The sequence below is a fragment of the Rhipicephalus microplus genome, chromosome 10, assembly GCF_043290135.1.
Source record: "Rhipicephalus microplus isolate Deutch F79 chromosome 10, USDA_Rmic, whole genome shotgun sequence".
Taxonomy (NCBI): Eukaryota; Metazoa; Arthropoda; class Arachnida; order Ixodida; family Ixodidae; genus Rhipicephalus; species Rhipicephalus microplus.
The window spans coordinates 38,233,698-38,253,470 of record NC_134709.1 but is presented as its reverse complement, the minus strand read 5'-3'; the positions used below and the strand labels follow the sequence as shown (position 1 = coordinate 38,253,470).

At 47.5% G+C, this 19,773-nt stretch overlaps 2 protein-coding genes across 3 annotated transcripts in view; one reads left to right on the top strand and one right to left on the bottom strand.

Annotated features, from left to right (window-relative positions):
- The first annotated feature begins 258 nt into the window (after window positions 1–258).
- On the top strand, window positions 259–11,299 carry LOC119181125 (uncharacterized). Its single transcript, XM_037432307.2, has 4 exons — window positions 259–519; window positions 4,178–4,326; window positions 6,450–6,577; window positions 8,406–11,299. The coding sequence occupies exons 2-4, from the start codon at window positions 4,194–4,196 to the stop codon at window positions 8,703–8,705; spliced, it is 561 nt and encodes a 186-aa protein (XP_037288204.2). The 5' UTR covers window positions 259–519; window positions 4,178–4,193; the 3' UTR covers window positions 8,706–11,299.
- Window positions 11,300–11,910: 611 nt separating this feature from the next.
- LOC119181800 (carbonic anhydrase) overlaps window positions 11,911–19,773 on the bottom strand; it is a 32,960-nt gene continuing 25,097 nt past the window's right edge. The window contains exons 5-7 of one of the 2 annotated variants that reach the window (XM_037433044.2): window positions 19,652–19,738; window positions 13,378–13,512; window positions 11,911–12,040 (exon numbers count right to left, since the gene is read on the bottom strand). In XM_037433044.2, coding sequence (XP_037288941.2) covers window positions 11,939–12,040; window positions 13,378–13,512; window positions 19,652–19,738 — 324 coding nt within the window. In that variant the 3' untranslated portion in view covers window positions 11,911–11,938. The remainder of the gene's footprint in view (window positions 12,041–13,377; window positions 13,513–19,651; window positions 19,739–19,773) is intronic. The other variant, XM_075875489.1, reaches the window with a different exon arrangement.

The window sequence follows — 19,773 nt, the reverse complement described above, 5'->3', positions numbered from 1 at the left end:
CAGACAGACAGACAGACAGACAGACAGACAGGCAGGCAGGCAGGCAGGCAGGCAGACAGACAGACAGACAGACAGACAGGTTAACGGTTTACCGATGAAACCCTCCGAATCTTCGCCCCACTCATTATCATTCACTCCGTTGATATGATATAAATTTTCGATGCGTATGTTTGGCGAACGCATATAAAGGTTGCGTAGATAGCGGAAGCAACACACGCACGTCTCACCAGGCCACGGGGCTTATTGCTCGTGCTCGCGTCACGTCCCCTTTATTGACGTCCCGCGATAACGCCTGGACATCTGCCGCGCTGCTTCACGTCTGACGGCGCTCATATTTGCGTCGGAAGCCGCCAGCTTTAGAGCGTGAGCGTTTGGATGCCCCCCGTAAACTGTAGCCGACAGACAATGCTTGCCTTTAACGCGATCTGCAACTGCTCTTTCTGGCAATCGAGAAAGTGCGCCTAAAAAGGAAACCCGGATACCACACGAAACAACAAGACTTTCTTTCAAAGTTTTCGAGTGAGTACGCATTGCTTATCTCTTTCGCCATTCCGGTATCCGGCTGTGAATGTCGACAACGAGGTTAGGACTGCTTGGAAGAGTAGATAAACCAACCTCCGCTACGTGCGCTGGTTTATTCAAGCTTTATTCAACATCAACGATATCAGTCTGCAGAAAAGTTTGTACCAGATTGGTAATACACAAGGAGCCCCAAAGTTAGAAACTGGCAGGGGGATGCCATGTATGATGTGAACGGGAAATGAGACATGCATCGTGTAGTGGTTACAGTATCTTCAGTAAGAAATAAAACATAGGAGGGGGGGGGGGGCAATCTAAAAGCACAAAGACGTATATGTAGACAAATCAAAGGGTAGCACTGAAAAACAATTGGAAAGTACAATACAATGCAGAAGGGCAACATCACACGTAGCAATGAAAAAGGCATTTGCTAGGACAAGGACAGTTGTCGCAAAAAGTATTTCTGTACTTGTTTTTTGAACGCATGTTCCATGCTTTATCATTTCATGCTGTAAGGACGGGACTTCTATAGATTGAATCCCGTTAACGTTGTGGTGAACACACCGCAGTTCATGCGGTAGTCCAGTACTGCGCTACCGCCTCCCCATTACACACTTCGGTATGCCCTATACGGAAGGAGCTTAGCCATCCGTGTTCCCTACAAGGGCAGTCGGAGTAGCTCCGCGCCACATCCAGTCACTTGTCTAACAACGCGGTTAGTCCACGTCTCTCTCCGTAAATGTTCGGAAGTACGTGTCGTTTACACATAGCATTCCTAAAGAAATGCGTGAGCACAACATAGCCCTGCAAGGTACAGTGTAACAAGAGGTTGTAAAAGGGAGTGATGGAGATTGATCGATATGTGGTGTTTAACCGTCCCAAAACCACCGTATGAATATGAGAGACGCCGTAGTGGAGGGCTCCGGAAATTTCGACCACCAGGGGTTCTTTAACGTGCACCCAAATCTGAGCACACGGGCCTACAACATTGTCGCCTCCATAGGAAATGCAGCCACCGCAGCCGGGATTCGCTCCCGCGACCTGCGGGTCAGCAGCCGAGTACCTTAGCCACTAGACCACCGCGGCGGGGCAGGAGTGATGGAGAGGACAGGTGTGAGCGTATAAGGAGGAAAGAAAGCACGAGAGTGTGAAACATACCATATAACGAAATACGTCAATTACGTAGGTTCCATGCCGACGGTTGGTAGTATCTACGACAGAAAAAGACTGTACACTGCTTCCTAATTTATTACATGTAAGTGGCGCACACACGTTAGAGCGAAAATGGACGCCTTCATTTGTACTTAAGCCTTTCAGCGATTAAGCTCTTTATCGACCAAGTTTTTTCTTTTCATCTTGAAGGTCAATCAGCAAGCTTGAATGCGCCGTTGGAAAGATTTTGATTTGATTGATATGCGGGGTTTAACGTCCCAAAACCTCCATATGATTATGAGAGACGCCGTAGAGGAGGGCTCCGGAAATTTTAACCACCTGGGGTTCTTTAACGTGCACCCAAATCTGGGCCCACGGGCCTACCGCATTTCCGCCTCCATCGGAAAGTTGGAAAGCTTTTAACGACTATATGACTTCAAGTCCCACTTCGGGGCACATTGTGTTTTCGTCTGAATTGAAGTTTCGCGAATTCAATGTGTCAGCAAACTTTTCATAGCCTAAGCAGCGCTTGCGTGTGTCGTCTCTTTCTTTGTGGTGTGTCTGTGTTTGCGCTGTAAAAGTACCTCTATGGTTATGAATCAGCTATAGGCCCAAAAGAAAATTTACTGAAGTATCTAACCAGTCGCAGTTCGTCGCTACATGTCAGCGCAAGTATTGCTAGCATATCGTCTTAATCAAGCTGCCTTGACCGCACAAGGTCGGTGTCGGGAGTTTGATTTGTGGGATTTAACGTCCCAAAACCACCATATGATTATGAGAGACGCCGTAGTGGAGGGCTCCGGAAATTTCGACCACCTGGGGTTCTTTAACGTGCACTCAAATCTGAGCGCACGGGTCTACAACATTTCCGCCTCCATCGGAAATGCAGCCGCCGCAGCCGGGAATCGAACCCGCGACCTGCGGGTCAGCAGCCGAGTACCTTAGCCGCTAGACTACCGCGGCGGGGTGGTGTCGGGAGTTGTAGCGATAAAATAAGATATATATATATATATATATATATATATATATATATATATATATATATATATATATATATATATATATATATATATATATTGAAACACAAATACACGATGTATATTAACCACATGCGGGGATGTGGAAATGTAAGAACGCTTTGTTCTTCTAGCCGCAACGATATCGCTGGGACTAGGTCGCCCTGAGAACGGCGATGGTTTTTTCTAAGTGCGACAATAAGGATCTACCGCCGTCGACTTATCTCGCATTACTGTTGGCGCGAAGAAGCCCCCGAGATAGCGTAGCTATAACCGTCTCGCAAACAGGTTCGTTCCGTAAGCATTGCTACACGGTGACGGCACTCGAAGCGAGTATAGTTACAGGAGTGGGGCACTCAGCGTGTCACCTTGTCGCTTGGCCTCCCTTTGGACACGTGAGCGGAGCGTCGATGTAAGCAACGAAATCGCGGAACAACATGAGTGTCATCATCATCATCATCATCATCATCATAATCATCATCATCATTATCAGTATCATCATCATCAGTCTGAATACGCCCACTGCAAGGCAAGGACCTCTTCTGCGTTCTGCTAATCAATCCGGTCCTGTGCTTTCTGCTGCCACGTTATACTTGCGAACATCTTTAATATCATATGCCCGCCTAAACTTCTGTCTCCCCCCCCTCTCGCTCACGCGTCGGCCTCCTCTTGAAATGCAGTCGGTTACCCTGACCAGCGGTTGTCCTGCCTATACGCGCGATGTGCCAGGCCCATGTTCATTTCCTCATCATGATACCAACTATGATATCCTTTAACACCGGTTTGTTACCTGACCCACTCTGCGCTCTCCTGACCCTTAATATTACACCTATCATTCTCCTTTCCATTGCTCACTGCGTCGTCCTCAATTTAAGCTGAACCCTCTTCGTAAGCCTCTAAGCTTAAAAAGAAGCACTTTCCCAACTCGAGCGATGCCAGTACTTACTCCCCACCCAAGCTAAACCAGCGCCCCATCCCTCCCCCAGCATCGACGCAAGACGGTTTTGCACCTCCTCCCACGAGAATAAAAAAAAAATCCGCCAATGTTTATGCGGTATCCTCCTTTCTTAGCCACAACCCATGCCGCGCTATGGCGTAATGGCCCTGGCATTTCGCTTCTTAAAGTACGACGAGACCACGTACTCGGTTTCGGTCCGTCTTTGCGATATTACGTGTGACCAGAAACAACCAACAACTACCAGGAGAACGTGCACAGACGTCGTCCTTGCCAACTTCAGGCTAAATTCGATGCCACAAAGGAGTAATTAATAATGAAGGCAGAATGAAATTCACAGCTCAACATACCATTTGAGACCAATAAACATTGTATATAACTGTTTACCGCTTCGTCGCTCATTGACATGCGTGAGTGCTCAATGTCGCGGGTGATTTCCCGGTAACACCGAACGATACCACTGCTTCACCCACTCATCGTCATTCAATTTGTGGATATGCAGTGTTTTTTTTTTCTTTTAATCATTTTTTTGTAGGCACGCCGACAGAGCCATGTATCGCTGTTTGTGGTCAACTGCCGGAAGCGTCTGCCTCGCCATCTTCTTGGATGCTGCGAGGGCCGAGAGCACCGACTGGGAGGACCAGATGAGACGGCAGTTCCAGCCGAGTTACGACGACAGCCGGTGTAAGCCACGTGCCACTGCACCGCTCACTGCCTTCTCGCCATCGCAAGCCGCGCTGTACCAGAGATGCTTATCCTTGCCGAGCGTCAATAATGGGGGTTCACTAAACTGCTTGAACTACGCGCGCATTTGCTTGCTCGTATACTACACGGATGCATTCAATCATACGAGTAGGGAGACATCAGGACGTCTTGATGGGCTAGTTTAAGGTCTTCAGAGACCTGTTTAAGTGTTCCTTCTTAGTGGTGCCTTCCTTTTCAACGCATTTCTTTTCCTGTATAAAGATACAGCCCTTGAGCCTTATTAATAGGCGTGCGCAAAGATCTTCCTCAGGGGGACCAAGATTTATCGCAGCACCTCGCGCTCCTCCTCCCTCCCCTAATAGTTGAGTCTCAAGCAAAACAAGATTTACAATCGATGCAATAATGAAAGTAATGCAATGGCATGATTCTCAAAACTGTGTGTCATTGGTCCACAGCATTCCAGGCGTAAAAAATGGGAGCTGTAGAGTTGTAATGCGTTCGTGGAAAAAAAAGGGGGGGGGGGGGGCGGTCCCTGACCAATGTTAAAACAAAACAAAATGACGATCATCGGACGTTTCGGGATCTGTACAGATTCATTGTTCGCACAATGGAATGACGGCTGAACAGCAAGTTCTTATGTAGCGTTGACGCAATGTCCGGGACCATGTGATTCAACGTGCCAGATGATCTATTGATTGTGTTACTCCTTGTCTGAGTGATTAGTGATTCGAGGTTGAGTGTCGTCGTCAAAATCTTTTCCGTATAGCCGTGATGCGTGCGTAATCCCAGCTTATCTCGTGGCCCGCCTTCTCGGCCTATTCTGCGAGTGCATTTGTGACTGTGTGGCCATTTGGCAACTCCATTCTTTAGCTGCTTCAGACGTCTGCACATATTTCTGCATTCGCCAGTATTTGCCGATTCGCGATCAGCGCAGGGGATCGCACCAGCAAAGCGTTGCCGAAGGAAAGGATCCTTCGCCTATAGCAAGTCAGCCTTAAGGGCACAACACTAGAGAGCAAACAATTTTTCGCCTTTTAGTTAAGTACCATTTCGCGATCTCGAAAACACCACTCTTGCCGCGATACGACACTCGTTGAGCGAGAAAAAACCCGCTAAAAGAAAAAAAAACGAGGGTAGAGATGCCACCTTCAGATTCCCGCACCAAGTACCATGACGTCATAGATTCTGACGGCAATTCCTGGGTCCTAGGTAACTCCTAATCGTTAAAGCTGAAATACATTGTCATCTGTGGGTCCCCTAGTCCCCCCTCTCGAACGAAGTTTCATAAAATTTCATCACACCAATGTCACGAAAACACGAAAGATACATTTTGAAAATTTTGAACTAACGAGTGGAGGTTTCGGCACGAAATTTACGCCTGTATTCTGGAACGTCCCTTCACTCAACGCTTAACCTTCACTTGAGAAGGTTAATGGGAGCGCGGTCTCTAGGCAGGAAAAGTGACTACATATTAGCGATGATATGCTGCGATTATTGAGTAGCGCAGCGTCATTTTCAGCTGAGCAGCGGCGCATTGCTCAACTCTGTCAAGTGAAGGGTGAAAGTCGAGTCGAGGAGCGTTTGTGAATACGGGGGTTAAAGATGAAACTTCAACTTTGATGTACTCCGCTCATAATGAACTTATGTTAGTGAAATATTGATACGTGCATGGAACTGTCGCTTCGGCACAGCTGAAATGGCACGCGAAAGGAGGAAGACGACAACGTGGTTGTTGTGGGTTGGTCTCTCGAGCTTCTCCCGTTGGCCTGCATGACTGTGCGCTCTTTAAGCCGTTAGCAAGACCTGCTGTCGGTGATTAAATCTTCCCCGTAACATCTTTTGGTGGAGGTGGGGGGTTGGAATTAGAGTTCTTAAGAGTACATTTTGTCAATCTAAACAAATTCGTTGTTTCTCTTTAGCGTCCATATAAAAAAGCAGTTAAGCGTACAAGAATAAGGGCCCCCTCTCCACCCAAACACACATGACAAGCACGCCAAGTAGCCTTCGCCCACCATTGCTTACTGTTAACTTAGTGCGACTTCTGTCGATTCTTCTTCGACCCCCCCCCCCCCCTCCCACGTTCTACACGTTCTGATGTACAGGGAAACGTCATCGGTCCCGCGAACTCCTGTCCACCGGCGCCATTGTGGGGATCGTCGTAGCGATCGTCGCGGCGGCCGTCTCGGTCTTCCTGTGCTGCTGCTACCGTCGAAGAAGGCGGCGCACTCTGGTGAGCAATTCACGCGCAATCATCGTTGCGCGTTCGAGACGAATTATACCCGTGCCACGCGGGCATAGAAAATGACATTTGGTGGCGAAGGCCTTCAGTTCCCGAATGACATTTGTTTCGCCGGCGCTGCTACACGTCCAAAGCGAATGACATTTGACTTGAAGATGTCGATCGCAGCACCTTCCAAGTGAGCATTGGGGGAATAGCAATAAAAAAAATAAACAAGCGTTTACAAGCTTCATACACATCATATAGTCATTAAAAGTAGAAATAAGCATATTACGCTGTCCTAAGTTGTAGTGTCTTGCTTTGTTTTACGACGTTGCAGCCGACCGTAGCAACCTAAGCCAACACTTAGTCAGATCCACAGCGTAATTAGAAAATCGCGCCTGTCGCATCTCTCTGAAGAAGATGTTCGCAAAGTTCATTTTTTCACGGCAGCACTTGTGTGTTTCCGTGCAAAGCATCGTGCTCAGGAGCGAATAATTCTGGAGCAGAGACGAGTTATTATGCGCCAGCTTCAGGACATTGAACTTCAATTAATTTCAAACCATTTCAACTTGATCTTCGTATAACGTTCAAAGCACTTTTTTTAAAGTTTAGTGCAAATAAAAGACGGGAAGTTTTATTTTTAGCTGGATATCATTTGTTTTATTTACTTTGAGGTAAATCGCACTTCGCGAGCTGTGTCGTCGAGAGTAGGCATTTCTCAGTCAACAGAGTTCTGGCGAAGGCATTTGGTGGCGAATGGCGTTCGGACGAATGCCATTTCGTTCGCCCGTGTGGCACCGCGCGAATGGCAATAAATCTGAAGGCATTCGGGGGTAAATGCCATTTTCTCAGCCCGTGTGGCACGGGTATTAGACGGCCAGCGCAAACAACACGCGGACGAGAGAAGAAAACTACGACACAAGTGCGCCTCTCTCATATCCGCGTGTTGTTCTCGCTGGCCCGGTCATGACCATTTTTCCGACTCATTATACGCTCTTTCGAGGAAACTTACCGCGATTAATATTCCCGTGCCGCTGTATGTGGGGACTTTTTGAATATTGCACGTACGTAACGTGGCGCTCCATCATTCACACACGCGAGTACTCGCGACCATAGCCCACAAACAGCACTCAGTTTGTAGATAATTTAAGAGAGAGAAATAGACAATGAGTGAGTGAGTGAGTGAGAATGAGGGTGAGTGACAGAGTAAGTGCGTGCGTGCTTGCGTGTTTGTTGAGGGAGTGCCAAGCTGCGCGTAATTTTCAAGGCATAATGGATGTGCCTATGTCCCCTTTAGGTAGTTAAAAAAACGTTAATGGGGCGCCAAAACAGCCCGAAAGAAAGAAAGTTCGCGAATTTGTCAACAACGAGTTAAGAAGCAAATCAGGAGTAACCGAGAAGAATTCGGAGCAATTACAACTAAACTAAAATCGAAAATGACGCTGCAATAATACACACGTTATAGCTTCCATCGTCAAGTCTACTAGCGAGATAAGAGACTGTGGATTTTGATTACTGCAGATGCAGTAGTTTGAAAAGAATTCGCCGAAATATTACAAACCCCGCACGGGCACTGAATAACCGTGATGTGTACAGTCGCGCTCAATATTAGCTGCAACACGCTGGCGGCGGTTAAAGTGACTGCGAACCTGAACGATGACACCGACAAATGTTCAATAGGTTCACAAAGAACCGCTAATATAAAGCGTTTAGTTCATTTCTGTTTCTATATATGTGCAATTTTGCAGTGTTGGCGCCATTTTATAAGTACGAAAAGTGTGTTCCAACACATATTGAGAGCGAACGTACAAGTGGATGTTCACCCGACGTGTCGCAGGTCACACAGCACATAGTCGTGCCTCCGGCCATGGCTCCGGCAATGTCGGGCGTGGCGCCCTACACGTACGCCGGGTCGTACCCTCCCGTCCCGGTAGCCATGACCTCCGCAGTCTCGCCGCATCCACAGCCGAACTACTACGAGCAGCAGGCAGCGCAGCATGCGCAGAGGGGCCTCCTCCAGGCCGGCCATCACATGGCGAGCCCCTCGGGACAGCCGTCCACAATGCCGATGCCCTCGCCGACCGCGCCACCCGAGCCACCACCGCCCTACAACTACAGGGCGAACTACCCGCGCTGAGGGTTGTGAACTGCGGTTGCGATTGGACAGCTTCACGAGCGTTCACTTTGGAACTGGGAATAGCTCGTGAAAACCACGCTATAATCTCTACAGGAGGTATTCACACAGTTCTTCCCACCAGGCAGTTCCCCAAGCGCCCGCTAGAGGCGCCCCGCGCAGCGCTGGCCGCTAGGTGCGGTGTTCAAAGTGGACGCCTCTGTACGATAACCCTTCAACTACTTCTGTAAAGACAAACTTCACACTCATGCTACGAGAGATGTTTGCATAACAGACACGAAGCAACTTTAGAGAGCTTTACTTTAAAGAAATGATCTGAAGATCCTCTACATACGGTGAATATAAATGCTAGAAATGACATTAACGAAACCACAGCAAACAAGGAGTCTTTTCAGGGTGAGGTCAGTTGATGTGTGTTGCTAAGGCGTTTTCATAAAATATGCCTGGAATAAATTTTTTTAGAGGTACCATGTACTCTGAATCGTAACCTACTTTTTTACCCCCCCCCCCCCCGACACTAAAACCACGGGACAGTTTTATGCTCTCCCAAAGTAGAATGCAAAGTACTCGAAATTGTTAATTATTTATTCTAAAAAGGGACGGCGTGCTTTCCCATAGTTGAGTATGAAGTACTCTAAATCGTGAACCACTTTATTTAAACACACATAAGGACGGCTTTATGCTCTCCCATAGTAAAGTACCTAGTACTCTAAATGGTTAACCACTTTTTCTAAACACACAGTCTCATAAAGTGTGAAGCCCACGGGACGGCTTTCAGCTCTCCCATAGTAGAGTGCGAAATACTCTAAATCGTTACCCACTTTTATCTTAACACAAAGCCTACGCCCCTGCGTAGTGCTTTGTGGTGGGAGCCCACCCTTGGGACGGCTGTCCGCTCCTGGTACTTTAAAATGTTAGGTACTTTTTAAAACACAGTATAAGGCCTCTCAGCCACTACTGTCCCATTGTTGAGTACGAAGTACTCGAAATCACGAAACACTTTTTCTAAACACGTAAATAGTTGAAACATCTGGGCAAATTTTATGGGGCGAAACTCGTTAGGCCATGGGTCCTTTGTTCCTCTACAGTAGTAGTAGTAGTAGTAGTAGTAGTAGTAGTAGTAGTAGTAGTAGTAGTAGTAGTGATGGTGGTAGTTTGTCGCCACCTCTAGTTTACGAGTTGGTCACTAGATGGCGTAATGTGTATGTCATCTACGATATTCTCGGGGTAGATGTACGATAATTCTCGGGGTAGTTCTCTGATGTTCGAGGCCAGAACGGGAGTATTGTGGATCAAGACGTATCGAGCCAAATACGAAGGCACAGACACGGTATGTAGGGCGTGCAGAGAGGAGGAGGAAACGGCTGGACATTTGATAATGTTCTGCAAAGGTCTCCACCCTATAGTCCAAGATGATGGCGCGGAATTTTCGAAGCATTGAGGTTTAGGGACAGTGAAGGCAAAATAAACTTTAAACGGGTAGAAATTATCTTTAGGAGGCTAACTGATTGGTGACTACAATCGAGGCGCGAGTAGAATTCAATCCTTAAACACACAGTGGTAGTACTTAGCTTTATGGCTCACGTCACTACCCGATCTAAAGGGCACAGCAGGATCCATCCATCCATCCCCCCTCCGTCCATCCGTCCGTCCGTTCTTCTTGAAGAAGATATCAATGTAACAGTAGCTACCGAGACCAGAACTTTGGTCGTGGCACGACGATGACGTTAACGCGCGAGTAGAGTGTACTAGACCACAAGTATGGCGACTGCCACGCTAGCGCGCCTTGTGGATGACGTGACGTGAATACCTCCTGTATGGACAAAAATTTATTGATTTATTGCGTTTATTTTGATAGACTGGGTGAATGAGTGACTGGTATGATGGTGGATTGGCTTGGCTTGATTGACTGCCACCCTGCAACTACCCACAATGATGGATTGATTGATTGATGTGTGGGATTTAGCGGCCCAAAATCACCATATGATACCCGCAATGAAGACTGAGCGCTTCAGCGAGAACCGCGTGTCACTCCCAAAGCACGCTACACCCAATGAGAGTAAAGGAACTGCTTAATTGTCCGATTGATCGGCTTGAATTCGGCAGACAGTACGAAATGCGAATGAGTCCTTTTACTCTTCTTCGTGAGTCCTGACTAGATATGATTCTTTTTAAAACACACACGACCTATTTTTAGAGATCATTACACTCTATTCAAAAAGTCATGACAACCCTTTAAAAGCGGACGTGTGTTTCTTCAGAGAGTCATCTACAGGGCAAATAAGAACTCACATACTCTTCCTTTTGCTTACTTGCCACCCTAGAACTACCAAAGCCGATTACGCTGCAAACTTCGGTCGTGCTATGCGGTAAAAGAATACTTCTCGTGTCCCCTCCTAAATTACTATTACCTAATTATTTAACTGTGTGATTTTCGAATGAGCGAGAAGAACTAGAGGATCTGATAGGATCAACTTGGCCTTAAAAAGTGCCTGAAATTTACGTGCATAAAATATATATTTTTTAAGTACGGTTTATAAACTTATTTTCCCACCCTCTGCTACTGGGGTGAAAATAAACTGACTGATCAACAAGTACATTGATTGATTTATTGATTTACATAATTGAGAAGAAGCGATTCCGAGACCCTCACTTGTGATAATTGATGATTGATTTGTGGGGTTTAACGTCCCAAAACCACGCTATGATTATGACAGACGCCGTAGTGGAGGGCTCCGGAAATTTCGACCACCTGGGGTTCTTTAACGTGCGCCCAAATCTGATCACACGGGCCTACATTTCCGCCTCCATCGGAAATGCAGCCGCCGCAGCCGGGATTCGATCCCACGACCTGCGGGTCAGCAGCCGAGTGCCTTAGCCACTAGATAACCGCGGTGGGGCTCATTTGTGATAATTAACCTAGGGTTAATGAAAACTAACAGACAATAATCTTTACATCATTGTATGTTGGTTCTCATTAATATTGTGTAATAACAAAGAAAAGCGAGCCCTTAAGTTTAGAGTTCTTTCCACAAATAACTTAAGACGAAGACAAGACAGACGCAGACACATCGGAAGTTGTGATTCACGGCGATGAAAAAGCATCTGTTACCCTCGAAGGTCGCGACAGCAGTTGGAGCAGTGGGTAAAGGGGTGACCTGGGAACTTCAGACAACGAGGCCAAGTCACTAGTGCGGAGTCGCTGGTGAGATATATCAAGGCAAGGTTTATTTCAATTAGATCGCCGTGTACTTTTTGACTCGACGTTTCTGGGGACTCCTGTACGGACGGAAGTTGTCCTTGCGCACGCGTGAAGACTTGTCGCGTAGCAGCTGAAGCTGAGAAAGAGAGAGAGAAAGAAAAAGGGAGAGAAGGAAGAGAGAGAACGTGACATTAGGCTTCAAACAATAAAGACTGAACGGGTATACTCAATCGACACGCTGTGCTTGCCCATGCTGGTCTGCTCGCCTGTAGCAGAACCGCTCTAAAATGCAACTATAGGTGAAAGCCTTAAAGACAGAGCGAGAACAGGCTCAGAAGTAACATTAAACGAAACCTAAAATTATGCATTTCATGCCTCAGAACCTTCACATGATTACCAAAGACGCCACAGCGGGTGGAATTCATTTCTTTTATCAGGGACCTTCAACATACACCTAAGTAAAAGTCGATTAATAAACCGTATCTTCGTGCGTACGGGCACTCGAAACGTCATCTTGATTGATTAGCTGTCTACTAAGCCAAACTCAGCTTAGCTTACCTGCTAAGCTAAAAGTTGTGACTTTTGAAACGAGCCGGCCGTCCTTGTCGAACGAAAGGCGGATGTGTCTGGCAGGAAATCTGATTTTGACCAACCGGACGTGGTTGTTTTGCGGTCACGCACACGTATCCTTAGAGGAGATCGGCAGACAGCTAATACGTTCCAAGGCACTGCGTTCCGATCGCCAGGTTTGCGTTGAAGACGCGTCAGCAGCACGAAAGTAGCATATCGCTCGCTGCAGCAGCCGCTTTTCCTCGCGCCACAATTTCGTTCGGGTTCCGCCACGTCATATTAGAGAGTTTTAGTACTGCGGAATGGTGCCACGTACGCATCACGCAAGCGCCTTGTGTTACGTGGCGTCCTTTGCCACTAATCGGCTTTTAGTACGCCGTAGTACCCGCGTACGTAACGAGCGTGAAGCGTGTTGCGTCATCTGGTAGATCACAATAGAAGTATGTGCTGTTGACAGCCAATGTGAGCCAATCCAAGTGTTATAGCCAGATTATGGCCATATTTTAAGCCACAGAGCCGGTCGGTGCTTGCCTTCGATGCCGAAATTTTGCAAAACGAAGTCTCGCGCTTTCGCGAACTCTTTCGAGAGCGGCGCGATCACATCATACGTACGCACACACGCATCTCATGCGTGCGTACGTAGCGGCTGCGTACGTAACGCGATACGTGCGCGTTGCGGTCTGCGCATGCGCACTACGCTGAACGTGGCGTCCCATACCCAACGCCGCCACGTGCGCAGTACCAAAACTCTATTAACGAAATCAGCCGCTATCCTGACTTCGCGCGACATTCCGGTTCGTTTCAATCGAATGCACTGTTCGGTCCTTGCGGGCGAGACTGTTTTTGAAAACTTCAACAACAACCACGACTACGAAAAGAGAGGCTGGAGCTCGGATGCCTCACCGTCTTGCTTTTCACCGAAGGATGCGAGTCCAGAACGATCCACTTGACACCTTCGGTGCAGGGCGGTGTCGTCAGGGAGCCGTTGTAGTGGTAGTAAGTTGTGATTGGGCCCACGAAGTCTTCGAGGTTCAACGCCTGCGCCAACGTATAGAGAACGTGACCATATACAGAACACAACCTTCGAAGCGTGACGATACCATATACAGAACACAACCTTCGAAGATACCATATACAGAACACAACCTTCGAAGCGTGACGATACCATATACAGAACACAACCTTCGAAGCGTGACGATACCATATACAGAACACAACCTTCGAAGATACCATATACAGAACACAACCTTCGAAGCGTGACGATACCATATACAGAACACAACCTTCGAAGCGTGACGATACCATATACAGAACACAACCTTCGAAGATACCATATACAGAACACAACCTTCGAAGCATGACGATACCATATACAGAACACAACCTTCGAAGCGTGACGATAGTTAGAGCGCGAGAACGAAACGACGACACAGAGACACGAAGGACACGAGTGCTTCTTGTGTCCTCGTCTGTGTCATCGTTTTGTTCTCGCGCTGTAACTATCGTCATGCCATACCAACTAGCCCAAGCCGCCGCACTTCGAAGCGTGTTTTATAACTCCCTTTTGATACCACATAAAAATTGCGGGAGAAACTTAGGATTGTGCGAGTGCTTTGTAGCAGGATAGAAGCAAAGTAATCCTTTTTTACTGTCGCTGGAAACGATCATTATGAAACACACAGCGCCCGTAAACGACCAGGAGACAAAGAACACACGACCGCGCTGAACTAAATTTTATCAGAGCGTTTTTCTCACATATATACAGCGAATAAGCCAGTCTACTAGACATGGCAAGAATAGAACAACGCTTCTCACTAGCTTGAAAACACAGATCGTGAGAACTGTAACTCTTCATTAGATAGCATGACATGTGTCAACGGCCTTAACTGCTTTTGACAAGCACGATGAAGTGGCTCATTTTTCGTACACATGTCTGAAAAAAGGAGCTATAATAAATTGTTGCAAGTGCGCACTACCGTGTGTTCCCCTTGGTGTTCTAGTCATACAAGTGTGTTGTTTGTTTCATAATGCTTCACTGAGAAGCGCATGTTCGACGAGGTTTTTTGTGTGTGTATTTCTCACAATCAGAAACAATCTTTCCCCTGTTCTTTAGGGCGACGGTAATTAACATGAACTTGGTTGCGTACATCTGCACGGCGTATTTTTTGTCGTATGTCACACGTTACTCGCGAAATCTTAAATATGACTTAGTTCTAACTCTGAATCACTGCAAGGCGTGCGCAGGGTGTCATATTAGGATACCAGATGGCGCGCAACGTATATCCTGGCACACTCCTTGTCCGACAACACCTGCCCATCCACCGCTTTTGACATTCAAGGAATGAGAAAATAAACAAAGCTCCCCCCCCTCGTAATTTCGAGCAATTATTTTCAGTGGAAGATGAGTTTCTCTGCATTTTGTTTATTAGTTGCATGTCATGCCTGCTCTCGCTAACAATTATGTAACGTTATTTTTTATGTTATATAACGAGTATAATCATGTTTTGATAATTCAATTAATATGAATATGCACTGTATATACCCCCCTCACACAATACTACTCATGGAGCCTGTGGGGGTTCTGTGAATAAATAAATGAATAAACATGAATTTCTTCTACTTGAACATTTTACAGAACTTCCAAGGATATAGGCAGATAAACTACCGTTAAGCGCTTTCGTATAAGATCGAAACTATGCAGCTGCCGTTGCACAGTGTCACGAAACGAAACCAGCATGTACGGAACTTGCGGACACGAAACGTGACACCTAACAATGAAGACTGCTATGAGCAATCACTCGCGATAAGTGCGTCATCGTGTCGTTGCAAAAGGTCGCTAAATGTGGCGCTGACTCTTATGTAAGTGCTCTACTCAAAATTACGCGGATTTGATACGAACTGTAAACAGTGGAAACGAAAGTACGAGCCTTAGCATCAAGTTTTCACGATTCGATTGGCGAGTACTGTAAATTTCACGCTTGCGATAGCGTACCACTTTCGCGTTTTTATCGTGAGCTCCGCCAAAGCCGCAGCCTGAATATCACCCGCTGGTATAGCGAAAACGCCGAGTGAAGGAAATGAACGGCCCCTTAAGTACGGCTGAAAACGTGGATGCGACTGCCTATCTGCCCGAGTCACTCCGTTTCCGATGCTGCAGGGTCCACGCAGTCGTAAAACTCCTGTAAGGACCATATGCATTCCTAGAGCCTTTCATCTTCAGCCTGTGTACGCCTGCGAAGTTCATCTTTCATGTGAACGACGTAGTCGGATGGAAGGAATTCGGCACGGAATAGCTGCTCAGAAATCAGGGGACCCTTAAGCTTCGCCTTTAAGAGTTGAACGCGATAGCGAAATCCGGCCTCTAGTGCACCCTTCGACCGCTAAGTGCGTACCTAATATGTTTTGTTAGATGCACACGCCCGCGCCCAAACACGCACTCAGTAGATTGGATTAGCGCGCGCTATTATCGCCGAATGGGCTCGTTTTTGTCGTGACACCTGTCGAACAAAATGCGTTAAAGGGGCCCTGAAACACCTTTTCAAGTAACAATAGAATGAATTCACTAGAAGAGCTCATTGCCTCACGAATTCAACGCCACAAAAAATTTAGGAATCCGTCCAGTGCGAGCTGGAGTTACAAAGGTTCGTCGCATGCTGAAATTGTATTATCTCTTCTCTCGTCCCGACGAAAGCGCTGGAAGCTAAGCAGGGAGGAGTGGCAGGGCAAAAAAAAAAAAAAAAAACTACCACGTCTCGTGACCTTGAGTACTTTTTCTTTGAACGCGTGGCTTTGTCAGTGTGATCGAGCGCGTACAAGTAGCGTCCTCCCGCGGCTATCTCAGTAACTAGATTTTTCGGTCACAGACGATTTTTCGCTCACAACCAACGGGGCCGACGCCGGCGGCGGGTTTTCTGCGACACGAGCGCTTTAACCCTATCGCGTTAAAATGGGACCAACTGTCGAAAGACTGGAGACGGCGCCAACGTTCGGCAGAGCCAGACAGGGTTACGCGTGCAGAACGCGTATAGTAGAAGGGTCTCATTAGTGAGGGATTGCGCGTCGCGATAATTTTGTAACTCTTGCAAACACTCGGCGACCGACTTCCTATCCCTGTGTTCCTCGTATAGGCATCCGGCAATGCAGTTTAAGAGATCTGATGGTAGCACCAAAACACGCAGCCTAGCGAGTAGGCGCAGCAAAACCGAACTTGCACGTGCATATCATTTTCGTTTTTAGTTGTGAGCAAGGAGGTCACAGCTGATTATGTAAGCGCCCAGGAAGCTTTCTTTGAAAACGTGCCAAAAAAGGGCACTGACACTTCAGCGTGTCATTGTGTTCTGCGAGCGTTTCATTTTCTTAGTATCCCTGGCGGTTGGTACCAACAATGCGGAGGCGGCCAAAAAAGCTTCGTCGCACCCTCTGGTCCACTGTCGGGTGCCTATGTAAGCACGGCTAGCGGCAGGCGGAAACTGTCGTCTGGCGCAGCCTGGCGTTCTAGCAGCGCGGTCAGCTGCTCGACGATACGAGACGCATATTGCGCGGGCGCGTCCTTTTCCGCCTTGTCGGGCATTGTTTAGACTTTAGGTCCGTAGGGTTTTCACCTTCGCGAGCTGTAATTGTACCGGAACCCAAGAGCATAGGAATGCGCGAGCAATAATGCGTTTGGGATGGGCTGACTCGACGGGCGCCTTATTCGTGCGATTCTCGTGGTACGAAAACGAACTGCACACGAAAAGAATGAAAACTGAGCAGACAACGTTGGAAAGAACGAAAGGAAGGTCAACTACATATGAAAACCCGATTGAGCACCAGATGAAAGCGCCGCCTCCACTCAGGGGAGTCATTCAGCCAAAATTTGCAGTACAATAGTTATAGTGCGAGAACAAAACGACGACAAAAAGACAAGAAGAACACGACACCTTGACGTCGTCGTGTTCTCGCGCTATAACTATCGTAATGTCATACCAACTAGCCCAAACTGCCACAATTCTAAAATTCGCAGAACACGAGCCAGCAACGCCAAGAACAAGTACCGCCGTTAGTTTACGGCTCAAAAGAATCACATCCAGCTTTTCGGACCAGCATAACAGAGTCCTAGCGTACACAGGAGGACCAAAAACCCGCAACGAACAAACCCCGCAGACAGGTGGTATATGGAACGTACAGCACGGAACATAACGGCCGGAAAGCCAGCGCGAAACTTAACAGAAGGAAAGCAAACTCACGAAACACGACGTAGAATATGTGCCATCGTCTCGCCTTAGCGGACGCCCAAACCCGCGTGGCCTCAGCTCCGTAGCACGCACGGAGTAAAAACACATCGCGCGTATATAGCGCGACCGACACCGCATCCCATCGCTCGCCTGCCACCGAAAAGCCCCCAGGGCTCGTCTTCACAGCTTCCTGATCCCCTGCCGCTTTTCCACCCACTACGGCTTTTAAGTCTGAATACACTTTATAAGCGACCACAAACCATCCACCGCCGTCGGCGGCGTCCGCAGTCTTCTCTCTATCTTTAAAAGAAAGAGGACTTGGCGGGCCGCAGCGCGACGCTCTACCGAATAAGCCACGGACGCGACGCTGATATCGGTGCCAGTAACGCGCCTTATACCCCCTCCCCCTTCGCTCGCTCCTCCGCTCTCCTCGCTCGCTGCAGCTGCGCGCGCACCCCTCTCTCTCGCGCGCCCGCCTTCTCTCTCAGTCTCCCGTCGAGAGCGGGTCGTGAGGGGGAGTAAAGTTAAAATCCGTTGGCATTCGCCAGTGAGTTAACGTAAACTCCCCCGTGTGATCAAACTGCGATTCCTAGGAACCATTGCACCATAAAGGCACCATAGTGTGATTAATAAATATAATAGTGCGAATTAATAAATACCTCTCATAGCATCACCCCGTGTATTCGCACTTAACCATGTTCACCCTCGGGGAAATGCTTGGGAGTTTTTCAGACGCTGACGCTCATTCCGCGCATGTGCCCTCCTCGCCTTCCTTCCACCGCGCGTGCTGCAGATAAGGGCCCATCGGCCCGACAAATTGAGAACGTTTTCAACTACTAACTATTGGCTCAAGCGCAGAATCATAGGAGCAAAAGTATCGAGAGCTTATGGAGATACATACATTGCACGCCGAAACGTTGTTCTGACAGTGTTATGCATATAGAAAAAAAAATGTTGGACGATTTAGAGTACGCTGTACTCTACTATAGCTGCGATAACAGCAGTAATAACAACTATCGGTCCTGTGTTTACAAAAAAAAAAGTTTAACGATTTCGACTACTTCGTACTCAACTATGGAAGAGCACTGAGCCGTCCCGCTAAAAGCAAGGAGCTCGGCGTCCCGCGGTCCAGAAAAAAGTCACCATCCGTGTTCGGAACGCTGTAAACCGGTTCGCATCCGTAAGGGTGCTGTGCTTGTCTATAGCTAACCCTCTAGAATACGGATGTTTTGACAAACCAAAACAAGCATCTCATGGGTGTTTTGATGTTTCAAAACACCCATTACATGGATGTTTAGTTTGTCAGAACACCCCTATCGTAGGGTGTTATAGACAAGGCAAAAACCCTTAAAGGCGTCATCAGGTTTACAGCGAACCACAGAGTTTCTCATAAGTACACTATAGAGGAACAATGGCGTTAGTGTCCATGGCAGCTGCTACGCACGGATCTTCAGCGAGCTTGTGAACAATGAGTAGTACACAAATTTGACCAATCTTAGTACTTCCGGCTTCGTTTGTCTTCGCGTGGCTTTGTCACGAAAAGACAATCGGCCTACGTTCAGCAGTTGCACTTCACCACTTTGATCTTTTAGGCTAACCGATTCAAATTAGGTTACAAATTTCAAAATGATTTGTTATTTTATAAGAAATAAATCCGAAGCACAGCAATAAAAAAAAATGCCACAAAGTGAGTTCGAAGCCCGGAAGTACAAAGACTAGGCGAATTTGTGTACTACCCATCATTCTCATGGTGCCCGAACGATTGCAGCGCCAAAGTCCCCTCTATAGTAAATTTTAGGGAACTATGTTGGGAACAGTGCACTATATAGCTACTAGACCGATGTGCACATAAGAAATTAAACGCATAACCACATGCACCCAGAACGGCGGATGGATGAAGCCATGCGGACACGGGCGCCATGATCGTCCATCGTTGCAGTTGCAGATAGGCATGGTAGGCGTACCTTAACGGCATCGGTGGAGACGCCGATCTTGTCGATGATGGCCGTGAGCACGGCGTCCGCTTTATTATCCGCCGGTTTTTCTTCAACCTGTAGAATGACCAAGTAAAATTTACATTGTTCCA